Here is a 12,970-nt window from a genome sequence, read left to right as displayed (position 1 = left end):
CTATGTTACTCTGGAAAAGTCACTTTACTTCTGCATGCCTCAGTTTCTTCAACTTGCAAGGTTGTTGTGATGACAAAAATGTGATATTTGTAAGGTCCTTAGCACAGTGCCTGGCACATTGTAGGCACTACAAATATGCTTATTCACTTCCCTGGCTCCTAACTTTGGGAAAGGGTCTCATACCCCAAAAGTTTCTTCTATTGGGAGCTTGGTTTTACGTATCAATGTGTCAATCATGGGCACAGCCAATCAATATTAGTGATCAATGACAGCATGACCAAGGACAGTTGGGTACCAGGGACACCCCATGACACTCCCTGCCTTGATGACTGATTAGTGCTTGTAATCATGCATGTCACATAAGCAATGACAAGAGGAGCTGAGACTGCCCAGTCACCATTCTTTGCCTAGACCAGATGAAAAATGGGATCTGTAGTCACTGAGGAGAGAGTGAGGTCATGGTCACTGGAGGATTCAAATGGAGGCACAGTGATTTGTCACAATTCAGGATTCTCCAGACAAGATTGTTGTTCAAGGTGTGTATGTGTGCTCACATGCCTATGTCTGTTGTATGATGTATGTATTCATTTTGGTGTTTGTGCTGTGTGTATTGTGTGTGTTGAGCAGGCATGTTTGTGTATGTGAGATGGTGTGTCCCCTTCCCCTGTCTTGGCCTCTCTAGGGTGCCCCCTGTCATAAAACACCCCTCAAATGCCTTCACCCAAACATGGACCTCATCAAGAACTTGGCCATGCAGTGTGAAAGAGAGATTGGAATAGAGAAAGTCACAGAGACAGAGAAACACAGAGATTCAGAGAGACTGAGCCCTGAAGAAACAGAATGAAAACAAGAGAGGATGCTGAGCCCCAGCCCTGACTTTAAGAGGCAGAGAAGTAGTTAGCTCAGCTCCTTTGATGGCAACTGGAGGAGAGATGGGAGGGGGAGGAGTGGGAAATTGAGGGTGGGGGCCTGGCTGAGCTGAAGTCTCCTCAGTTCTGGGCAGGGGGAGGGGAGGAGGCCTGAGGGAACCTTGTGGATCAATGAGAATACAAGGTGGGGGAGCATGACCCATGGAACCTTGAGGAGTCTGACCCCTGACTCTATCCCTCATTTACCAAGATTGACAAGGAGAGGTCAAGGAGACAGGGTGCCTGGGATGGTGTCTTTCCTCTGCCTCCACTGTCCAGGACAGGGGCAGTGGCCATCTGTTGGAGTGGCCCTCCTCTGGGCTGGTGGCACACGGGTCCCTGGAGCCTCCAGCCATTTAGGGGGCTCCAGAGTGCACAGAGCAACGTGCCTGGAGTCAGGAACACCTCAGCTCAAATCCAGTCTCAGATACTTTTCACCTTTTGGACCCTGGGCCAGTCACTGAGTCTCCCTGTCTGCCTCAGTTTCCTCCACTGTAAAAAAAAAAAAAGCACCTACCTTCCAGGCAGGGATATTATGAGAATTAAATGAGTTTTATGGAAAGTGCTTAGCATAGTGCTTGGCATATAGTAGGCACCTAATAAATGCTTATTCATCAAACCCTAGACACCAAGGAAAGGGATTAAGGAAATCCTGGCTAACCCCGCACAGGGAGGTGGGAAGTGGAGTGCATTTGGGGCAGAGAGCTCACTTCATGGGCTCCCGTGCCCGACCATCTTCTTATCATGAGAATACTGTCTCCCGGGTGTTGGTGTGGCACATGCCTTCTAGTGCTCTCCAACTCGTGCTCGTCCGCCAGGGCCCTCAGTAGGACCACCCTGAGGGGCTCCCTCCCTATTCTAGGCCATCGACTGCCCAGCAAGAAGTAAATGAAAGGGTTTGCGCTGCTGTTCACACAGACCAGGAGCAAAAGGAGCCAATAAGGCATGAAAGCTAAACCCAAGGACCTCATTCCACCCTGGATCCCCGGGGGCAAGCCGCAGATCAGGAACACCAGGACCATGAGCAGCACCAGGAGGTAGAGCCTGGGGCGCTGCCGGCGCTGGGAGCTGCACCTGACCTTCAGCAGCAGAGTCAGGCTGGACACGCCCAGCACTGGAGTGAAGTGGATTAACCACACGACCAGGACGTCCGGGAAGATGAAACAGGCAAACGGGTGGATTACGTAACTGCAAAAGACTAAATCCGCTACCCAGAACATAATACACAGAGCCCAGAGGACAGCGCACACCACTGCAGACGTGTGTTTGGGGCGATCTTGTAGGTACCAGGAGGGGAAGAGCACCGCCAGACAGCGCTCGGTGCTGATCGCAGTCAGAAGGCTCAGGCCCACAGTGTAGAAGAATGTGGCTGTTATCAAACACTCGAAAACATAAGGAAAATATCCAACAAATCTCTCTATAAAGATAAAAAAAAAAAAGCTGCAAAGGAAGAGGGCGTCAGCCCCGGCCAGGTTGAGGATATAGACAGAGAAGGGATTCCTGGGGATGCGGAAGCCCAGGAGCCACAGGACGATGCTGTTCCCCACCAGCCCAACGCCGGCTATGATCAGAGAAAGGATCCGCATCCAGCTAGGTACCCCAATAGCTAAACTTGGGCTGCTCTTCCTTGCGTCGTCATTAACATATTCCAATTGCCCAGGTGTGGGGGACACAGCCATAGTGATTGGTCTCAGCCTCAGTAGCCCTGCTCCTTTCAGACGCCCTGGGGACACGAGGACAAAGCAGTGCATCAGGGACTTTTCCAGAGATTTACTCCCCTCCCCCTTCTCCAGAGTTAGAGCCTCCTCTTTGTCACTCCCTCTCTCTAGGGGCCGCTAGGAGGCGCCACAGCGCACAAGTGCTAGGCTAAGAGTAAGAAATCATTTCAGCTCTATCTTCAGACGTTCACTAACGTTCACTTAACATCTGTCTTCCTCAGGTTCCTCGACTCTAAGATGGGGTTAATAAGAGCACCTAGGGGGGCAGCTGGGTGGTGCAGTGGATAGGCCGCTGGCCCTGGATTCAGGAAGACCTGAATTCAGGTCAGCCTCAGACACTTGACACTTACTAGCTGTGTGACCCTGGGCAAGTCACTTTACACTCATTGCCCCACCAAAAAATAAATAGATAGATAGATAAATAGATAAATGAATAAATAGATGATAAATAAATGAATGAATGGCTAGATACATAGATAAATACATACATACATATACATATATATATACACACACATATATATATATATGAGCACCTACCTCTCCTGGTCATTCCAAGGCTCAGATGAGATAACATTTGTTGTGTTTAGCCCACAGTCAATGCTTAATAAAGCTTGTTCCATTCTCCCCTTTCCTTTCCTCTCATGGTATTACAACGTGACACAGAAATGAGCCTTCTACAGATGACTAGGGTTACACTTGCCTCTCCTCTTTTCCCTGACCAGGCTCTAACCCACCTTCATTTCCCCTCTCCTCTTTCATAAGACTAGAGAGGAGTACAGGAGGGTTTGGCCTCCTTCTATGACCCATGTAGACAGGCTTAAGGGTGGGCTGAATCTCATCATTCAGGACAATACACAGTTCTTTATTCACTTACTTATTTATGTACCTATGCATTTATTTGTTCATTTTCTAGTTAGTTCATTCATAAATTAATTTATTTATTCATATTTTAAAATATCTATGAATAATTGTTCATTTATATCATTTTATTGTTGAATATCATGCTCCCCACCCAAAGTTCATCACTTTTTCATCAATGAATAAAATAGAAAGAGAAAAATACCTCCACACAACTAACAAATCCCCTCTAACTCATTTCCAGCAAGTGGCCAAGTTTGATTTGCTTGAAGATAAGAAATGAGAGTGTAAGAATCAATTGTGATTCGGGACCCCATCTTTGGCTAAAATTAGAAAGCCTTGGGCGTGCCCTGCCCAGCTACCTCCACCCAGTGGAGGTATGCACCCCACACCAAAACCCCATGCCCCAGCCAGCCATGGACACAGCCCCTGGGGGTGCCAACAAAATAGCTTGGGGTGTGTGGGTGGTCGGCCCAAGTTTCCTGTGAGAGGAGGGTTTTTTATTCTGGAGTGGGGGTAGTGTGAGGGAGATGGGTGAAGAAGAAAAGAGGAGATGAGGAGAAGGGAGGAGTTCACGGCGGTAGGTGAGAGACATGCAGGGGGATAGAGAAATGGCTGAGTCTGGTGGGCGAGTTTACAGGTCATATCCTGCTTTTCTTTGTCCTTATCTCTAAATTTGTTCTAATCAATAAGCCCTGTTTTTTCCTTTTATTTGAAAAGAAGCTTTTTAATCTCATTTCTCATCAATCTGGGAGGAACAATTCAGGGAGGGGGCAGGCCCTTACAGATTGGTGTTTACAAGAGGGAATCCACTATGTTCCAGAGTAGGCATCCCACTGCATCAGAGATATTGTTGGCAAGTGTTTCCTAATAGCAAGCCACAATATGAATTTTAGTAAATTGTAGCCATTCCTCTTTTTTCTACCTTCTGGGGTCAAGAAGAGCAAAATTATTTATAACCCAAAGGCATCCCCAAAAAGAGAAAAAGACCTATTTGTACAAAAAATATTTCTAGCAGCTCTTTTTGTGGTGACTAAGAATTGGAAATCAAAGGAATGCCCATCAATTGGGGAATGGCTAAGCAAGCTGTGGTATATGATTGTGATGGAATCTTATTGTGCTATAAGAAATGACCAGCAGGAGGACTTCAATTCCCCTTCAAAGCTAATTTGTCTTGTCCTATGTTGGCCCAGTGAGAGAGAAGGAAGGAACAGTTGAAATAGAGGACATAAATAAATACATGTGAAGGGATAAGGGAGTGGGGAAGGGGAAAGAGGAAGCATTTACTCCTCTATCTATGATCTCCTTCCAATTGTCCCCACAAATCCTGAGAGCCCAGATCTCTGTCACTCACCACAATCCCCAGGGGCAACAACAAAGCCCTTCCCTTCCCTCTATGCCATTTCTTCCTGAAGAGAAGGTATTGCCCTGGGGTGACTGACCTGGATATGATGTTCTATCTTCTGGACCTGGCTGTCTGCAAGAGCATCTGATTGGAAATTCAAGCCAAAGCAAGTAGAATGGAGAGTTTTTAAAAGTTCTTGTGGTTTCTGGTGTAGTAGAATTATCCAATCAGGGTCTAGAATTATTGAGAAGTGGGGCCCCTCAGGGGAAATATCTCAACATCTCTTCATCACTATCCATGCCCCTCCTCTTCTGATGCCTTGTGATTTGCCCACTTCCACCCCCCATGACCACACTGCCTACCATTTTGAGACCCCAGACAACATTTTATACAACCCCAGGCCTATGTAGTAACCAAGCTTTCTCCCTGAGCCCCCATTTTCTCTGATGTCCTGAATTGGAATGGAAGCTTGGGTGAGAGGAGGCAAGACCCTCCTGAGTGCCAAGGTGATGGGAGCAAGCATGAGTCTCTCATATCTCTTAGGCCCCTTTAGTTCCCTAAGCCTCATTCTCTCAGACTTTGCTTTTGGTCTCTTTCCCCCAGCTGTTTTCTCCCACCTTTATGGCAATGGGTGCTTCTGGATAATAGAGATCCTCAGTAATCATCCTTGTGTGCAGTCATGGTGGTGGTGTGTGTGTGCTCATACTCATGGCTCCATGAAGATGTGCATGGGGGTCCATCAGCGGTAGGACTAATATATTTCAAGCAGTGATCTCATATCTCCAAAATCAGGAAAGGAAATAGAGATTCTAGGACCTCCCACTTTTGAAACAGATAGAAGACTGAGATTATTTTGATCACATCTGAAGCTTCGAAGCAGTGAAGTCCCAGCCCTCTGAGGCTGCTGTGGTTCAAACTAGACAGGCCCCCCTTCTATAGAAAAGATTCAAGAGGAACCAGAGTGGACAGCCAGCAGCAAAACTAAATTTATTCCTCTTTTTTGCAGTGAAAGAAGATTCATTTTGGAAATTCAGAGGGGTTCTTTTTTATGTTGTGGGAGCACTGGTCATGAATTTTTATTGCATTTTTTTATTTTTCAATGGGTGGGCTAAATGACCCCTCCCTGAATGGAGAGGCCTTCCTATCTAGGCAAACGAATATGTCTCAACCCAAGCTTGCGTAAAATACAATGAACTTTCTCACCCTAGAACAAATTCCTTGGATTTGGGGGTAGGGTCTGGCCAAGATGAAGAGATCTTATTATCAAGGAGAAACTAGCCCTTGAAAAATCAATGCTTTGGAAGAAGTGGAGGTAACCTCTGAATCTCCCCGAAGATATCAGTTATTAATAATCATTCTTACAATGCCCCATTTGATTCTTGAGTGTTGTGTTCCCCTTAATTAATCAGTAACTAATATAAATACTTCATCAAGATTTCTTACCATGGGCAACAATGCTTTGTGATGGGTAACAATGTGAGGAGGAAAGGGGGAAAACTGATCAGTGCATTGACAAAACCAAAGGGGGCAGTCCACATCAGTAAGTAGATCTTACAGATCAATTATGCTATGGGAAAAAATTAACAGTGGAAAAAAACATGTCCATTTAAGTCTCTGAACTTTCAGCTCATACAACTCTCTGATTCTAGCAACACCATATGATGCAGCTTTCTGGTCCAGGTGTGATTTCAGAGTGGTTTCCAGATGACTGTCTTGTTAGGCTCAGGTCACTTGTAGAAATCCCCTTCCTCTGTTATAAAATCTCCTACAAAGGGGAAGCTAGGTGGCACAGTGGGTAGAGCACCGGCCCTGGATTTAGGAGGACCTGAATTCAAATCCAGCCTCAGACACTTGACACTTACTAGCTGTGTGACCCTAGGCAAGTCACTTAACCCTCATTGCCCCACAAAAAATTAATTAGTTAATTAATTAAAATAAAATAAGATCTACAAAATTGGTTTTAACACAGATTTAACTTACTTTACATTTAAATTACTTTGCCAATAAACGAGTCAGATAATGAAAACTAACTCAACACTTATGTCTTCATTATTATAAAATCAAATTTACAACCTTTTAAACCAGGGAATTTACAATTTTAGGTTATCCAATATTTATGTTGATATATAGAAAACAACTACAAATAGAACATTAGAACCCAAGTTTTATATTTGGCATTATTCATTCCCCCATTAAGAAGATGAGATTCTGCTAAGGAATCTCAGAATTCATATAAAAGTTGCCAGATTAACTTTAGTTATAACAAAAGGTTCAGGGATGGTATACAAAAATATATTGATGAGTTAATTTTACAATAGTGCATATCAAGTAAGTTACTTATATTAAAACATTTTCAACTTCTAGTCATGTTCAAATGAATGACCCCTAACAAAAGTGGGTGTCTTTACAAGACAGACCACAAGTGATTCTTCTTCTGAGATAACTAATTGTGCTGATATTCCTTTCCTTAACACAGAACTGAGACAATTATCATGTTAACTAAATAACAGAATTATATCCTGGTTTCACAAGTCTTTGAATCATTTGCCTAATTATCCTCATACCATTATGAGAAGTTAAAAGACTTTTTCTTACACAAAAATATATAGCTAGTACACATACAAAGGCTAAATACTTAATTGTTTGGAATATAGAAAGGACTAAAATAAGTCTTACAGCTACATTTTACTATTGTAACTCAGATGTGCTCCAGTATTAGCCTATAAGACAGGGATTTCATATTGTATTCATACTGATCACCTAACATGATTATAGAAAATTGCCACAAAAGAATAAGGGCACAGCTAAATAGTAAGGGAAGAATACTTCTCTAACTTCATGTCAGTTCCAGGCAAAAGTTGGCCAATTGCATCCAGCCAGGCTTGAAATCAACCAGGGGTAGCATATTGGGGAAAGTGAGTGAGGAGAAGCCCTTGCCAATAGGATCTTTCCATGATAACTCCAACTGAAATCAGTTTATGTATGTACAACCCCATGAGGTTCCTGGCATGATGGATCATTGGATCAGTATCAAGCATTCCTTGAGGATCATACCTGGAGTCATATTCAGAATAATACCAGTTAAAATTGTTAAGGGCTAAAATTCTAGCTAAACTGTCTAAAATATCTAATGAGTGGTCGCCAATAAATTATAAGCTTTTGCAAGAGTTAGACTTTTAAGCATTTATTAAGGAGAATAAGAATTTGGTAAAGAGAGAGAGAAAGGCCTAGATTCCTCTATTAAAGGGAGAGCGCATTTCTAGCTCCCCTCTCCACCAGCGTCCTCAGGAAAGAGCGTGTGACCCGAGCGCCAGTCTCTTCCTTCCTCCTCCCACTAGCCCACGTCACTTCCTGACACCCAAGAAAAGACTCCTGGTCTTGCCCTCAAAGACCTTCACTTCATGGGCAGAACTCTTCTACAGTAAGTCTCCAGCAGGTGGAGTCATTTCAATCGTTACAAAATCCTAGAATGTCATAAATAGCAAGTTCCAATAATCAGAGCTTCAGGTGGATTCAACTCTCAGGAATCAATCTCATATCTGATATAACAAGCATTAACTGTAATCTCACACTGGTAACAGGAAGAGATTCACTATAAAAAAATCAGATCTTGATACAACTAGTACTCATGCTAAGTGGAATTTTTTATCCCTAAATTCAACATTATAGTACAAATGCTTTTGCCTTATAGTGCTTCACAAGAAACAACAATAACTTGTGAGGTATAAATATAACAATCCCAAATTGTATACAGATTAGACTATGTTTCACGTAATAGAATAAACTAAAACATGTACAGTTATTAACCATGTTTAAATGGACATAAATACAGACTACTGCTCTCAGAATCCCTTTAAAGAATAGGAAAATCTTTAAGGTAACAAGTAATTTGAATGCATTTCAACACATGTTCTAATTCTGGATTAAATAAGAAACATAAATAAAATCTGATTTCCCATTAACTTGTCCCAAGATAGTTCATAAGCGACTACTCTTCACTAATATAACTGTCTGTACCGAAATCCTATTTGTTAAAACAAAAGCAAAAGAGGTTCCAGACTTTAACCTCAGAACTTAATAGATTCACATCAATGTTTCACAAATTTTGTCTTTCTCTAATTATACTCATATTATTCTAAAAGAATGAGATACTTTAGGAATTGAACCTTACACATATGAGAAGTTCAAGTACCAATTTAACTCTTGCTTAGACTATGCAATGACACCAAATCAGCTTAAAACAGCAAGATATTTCCCACTTACAGCTTACTATAGTAATTTAGATGTTTTCGTATTAATTTAATAACTAATAGATTAATTATTGCAATTGCAAATTTCCACTGTTTCTACTCTGGTAATAGAAACGTGCTACAAGAGCTATAAGCAGGGACATGGTTATAACAGCACCTCAGATGTCATTTCACTTGAGCTGCTGACTGCTTAAGTTTCTCTTATAGGGCCCATTTAAGGAAGGTCCAGAGACACAACAAACTTAAGAATGAAATTCAGAAAGAACTTTCAGGGTCCCAGAAAAGCTTTCCTCTCAGACAATAAAGTCGCACTGATCACAGTAGGTTTAGACAGAAATGTTATTAACAACAAATTATTGCAATGAATTATCTTGCAAATAAAATTTAGTAAACCTTCTAAAATTGCACAAAAGAGCCTTTGCTTAAACATGGGAAGTGAGTAACAGTGGTTAGGGTGTTTAAGGGAAAGCAAATATGTATGTTGAAGTCTCCTAGTATGAGGACAGGAGGTAAGGAGGAGAGAAAACTGTCAAAAATGTACTCAACTCATTGAGGAAGGAAGGGGAATGACCTGGAGTTCTGTAGCTACAAGGGTCTTGATTGGGTGGTAGATATGAGTAGTATGAACTTCAAAGGAGGCAAGGTTATTGAGTGATGGAGATGGGAGGAGAAACTGGAACTGACAATGGGAAACAAGGAGTATTTTGACTCCTCTGTGTTGACCAATGAGTGAAGAAGAATGAGTGAAAGTGCACCTATTACTTGAAAGGGTGATCAGGGAGGCTGGGCCAGAAGGAGAAAGTCAGATTTGAGTAAGATGAAGGGAAGTTTGTTGCCCATAGAATAGGCATTCCACATGGAATAGTGGAAGGGCTTGATTGTATTTGGTCAAAACATTGTGGTAAAAGGGTCAAGGGGGATGTGAATAAAATATTGGATGTTTGGGGTAGAGAATCGAGTTTGAATGATGATGCACAGAAGTTCAGAATCACTGGGATATGAAGGGCATGACCAGGGGTGAGAATATAACACCTTCCAATCCTTCAGGCTTGAAGCCTAGTAGTTATCCTCAACTCTCCAACATCTCTCAACCCCTACCCCTACATCCAATCTGTTGCCAAGACCTGTCAATTTTATCTCTTCAACATCTCTCCTATATTCTCCCTTCTCTCCTCTGGGACTGCTACCACTCAAATGCAGACCCTCAGTATCTCAAGCCTGGACTATTGCTATAGGGGCTGGTGGATCTACCTGCCTCAAGTATCTTCCTACTCCAATTCATTTTCCATTCAGCCACTAAAGTGATTTTCCTCAAACATAGGTCTAACCATATCCCACATACCACTATTCAAACTCTAGGGGCTCCCTATTACCTCCAGGAACAACAAAAATGCTCTATTTGGCTTCCAAAGCTCTTCATAACCTAACTTCCTCCTACCTTTCCAGGGTTCCTATACCTTAATCCCTGGCATGTACTCTTTGACCCCAGTTCACTGGCCTTCTCACTATTCCATAAACAAGACATTGCGTCTCTTGATTACAGGAACTTTTTCTGGGTGACCCAATGTTTGGCATGCTCTCTCTCTGTCATTCTACCTCCTGATCCTCCTGGCTTCCTTTGAGCTCCACCTAAAATGCCATCATTTATAAGAAGCCTCTCCCAATCTTTCTAAATTCTATCATCTTCTCTTTGTTATTTATTCCTATTTATCCTGCATACAGCTTACTCTGTTTGTTTGCATATTGTCTCTCCCTTCAGATTCTGAGTTCCATGAGGCCAGGGACTGTCTTTTGACTATTTTTTGGTGTCTCCAGCTTATAGCACAGTGCCTGGCATATAGGAGGTATTTGATAAATATTGACTGAATGGAAGGTCACATGCCTCTTCCCAAAGTAGGCCAAAGTTTGGGCTAGAGGCAAGTTCAGTATGAGATTGGAGGCCCACAGCCCATTGATCAGATGAGAGACACTGTTTCACTCATCCTCTTCCCTCTAAAGAGTGGCAATAAGGTGGGGAAAGGGCACAGCAGGAGATGGAAGTCAAACCTACACAGCAGAAGTCCCATTTTCCACCAACTTTACTTTTCCTCTTCCCTCAAGGGACTGGTGCAGTAGGAGCCTGAAGACCTAAGATCAAAGGGAAGATTGCTCCACTTTGCACCAGAAGTTCTCTGGATGGAAAGATCAGGCTGGAAGCAGGAGATGAAGGCTACCCTGTGTTGGCACAGATGGAAGTCTTTTCTTTGGGAAAGATGGAAGATACCCCATCTATCTAAGATGGGCCCTTTGATACCTTCCCTCAGGGGACCTGCTATGCCCGGTAGAGGATGGAAGACACAAGGCATGTGGTCAGAAGAACTTTGGCTCTTCTCACCTAATAGGCTAGCTGACATATAGATATAGATGATAGAGAGTGAGAGATATACAGATATGCATATGGACATGGACATGGATATAAATATAGATATAGCCTTACACTTTGTGTGTCCCTTTGGCCTTTGCCTCCCTGATCTCCCCAGGATATGGGTTTGAGTAAGTAAGTAAATGGGTGAGTTTGTCTCCTACTACTGACACCTCTGAACTGTTCCTACATATGGCTGATGAGAGCCACAACATATGTCCCTCTCGAATTCTCTGATGAGATCTTTATTGAAACCCCTTCTTTAACAGGAAAAATCAAAATCCTTCTCCCCAGTCCTGATTCTACAATCACTTCTCTCCCTATTAGGAGAGAAATACAAACTCCTAGGCTCTTTAATATTAAGGGCTAAAATCCTAGCTAGTCTGTCTAAAACATTTAATGAGTGGTCGCCAATAAATTATAAGCTTTAGCAAGAGTTAGACTTTTAAGCATTTATTAAGGAGAATAAGAATTTGATAAAGAGAGAGAGAAAGGCCTAGATTCCTATCTATTAAAGGGAGAGCACATTTCTAGCTCCCCTCTCCACCAGCGTCCTCAGGAAAGAGAGTGAGACCAAGCGCCAGTCTCTTCCTTCTTCCTCCCACTAGCCCGCGTCACTTCCTGATGCCAAAGAAAAGACTCCTGGTCTTGCCCTCAAAGACCTTCGCTTCATGGGCGGAACTCTTCTACAGTAAGTCTCCAGCAGGTGGCATCATTCCAATCGTTACATTAATAATGTTGGTCCCTTCACAAGCTGGTCAGTCCAAGCCTTGTCAGAAGTACAGAATTAGACTCTATGTCACACCCCTGATAATTACTTCCATGTCATCTTTGTTTCCATGTCATCTTTTTTTTATAATTGTTGTGTTTTTTTTTTTGGTGAGGCACTTGGAGTTAAGTGACTTGCTCAAGGTCACATAGTTAGTAAGTGTTAAGTGTCTGAGACCGGATTTGAACTCAGGTCCTCATGAATCCAGGACCGATGCTCTATTCACTGCGCCACCTAGCTGCCCCGTTTCCATGTCATCTTAAGAGCTAAAGGATCCTGAAGGGAAACTGAACTGGGCAGGCCAAATGGATGCTCTACCCTAACACAGAAGAAACTCCAGAGATAGAGGGAACTTGAATCAGGAGATTAGAGGCTTAGCAAGGATGTAAACATTTGCTTTTCTCTCCTGCTCACCCCACCATGACCTAATTTGGCATCATATGCTTTCTAAATAAGTGGTTATTGTGGTTAGTCTCCAACCACAATAGAGAAACTGAAGACAACCAAAAGATAAAGCTTATGGATTGGAAGTGAAGTTTCTTTCCAGAATATTCTCAAAGAAGTAAGAAAATAGCTATTGTGGGTCCCCAAATTCTTTCAGTAGTATGTGCCTTTTTCCTAGCCTGCTGGGTCTGTAGCTTATTATCATTTGATGCTAATCTGATTGGTTTTAGGACCAACAGTTAATTGTGAAGAAGTTTCAACCCAAACAAAAGCA

The 12,970-nt window shown here is 42.6% G+C and overlaps 1 protein-coding gene across 1 annotated transcript; it reads right to left on the bottom strand.

Annotated features, from left to right (window-relative positions):
- Positions 1-1,564: 1,564 nt before the first annotated feature.
- On the bottom strand, positions 1,565-2,587 carry LOC122731767 (mas-related G-protein coupled receptor member X4-like). The gene has a single exon (XM_043972043.1). The coding sequence runs from the start codon at positions 2,585-2,587 to the stop codon at positions 1,565-1,567; it is 1,023 nt and encodes a 340-aa protein (XP_043827978.1).
- Positions 2,588-12,970: the final 10,383 nt, after the last annotated feature.

The sequence above is a fragment of the Dromiciops gliroides genome, chromosome 6, assembly GCF_019393635.1.
Source record: "Dromiciops gliroides isolate mDroGli1 chromosome 6, mDroGli1.pri, whole genome shotgun sequence".
Classification (NCBI taxonomy): domain Eukaryota; kingdom Metazoa; phylum Chordata; class Mammalia; order Microbiotheria; family Microbiotheriidae; genus Dromiciops; species Dromiciops gliroides.
Note: the sequence above shows the minus strand (reverse complement) of the source record. Positions and strands in the feature narration are given on the sequence as shown.

Excerpts from the sequence above, each read along its gene's own strand:
- LOC122731767 (XM_043972043.1), bottom strand. The coding sequence starts at position 2,587 with ATGGCTGTGTCCCCCACACCTGGGCAATTGGAATATGTTAATGACGAC.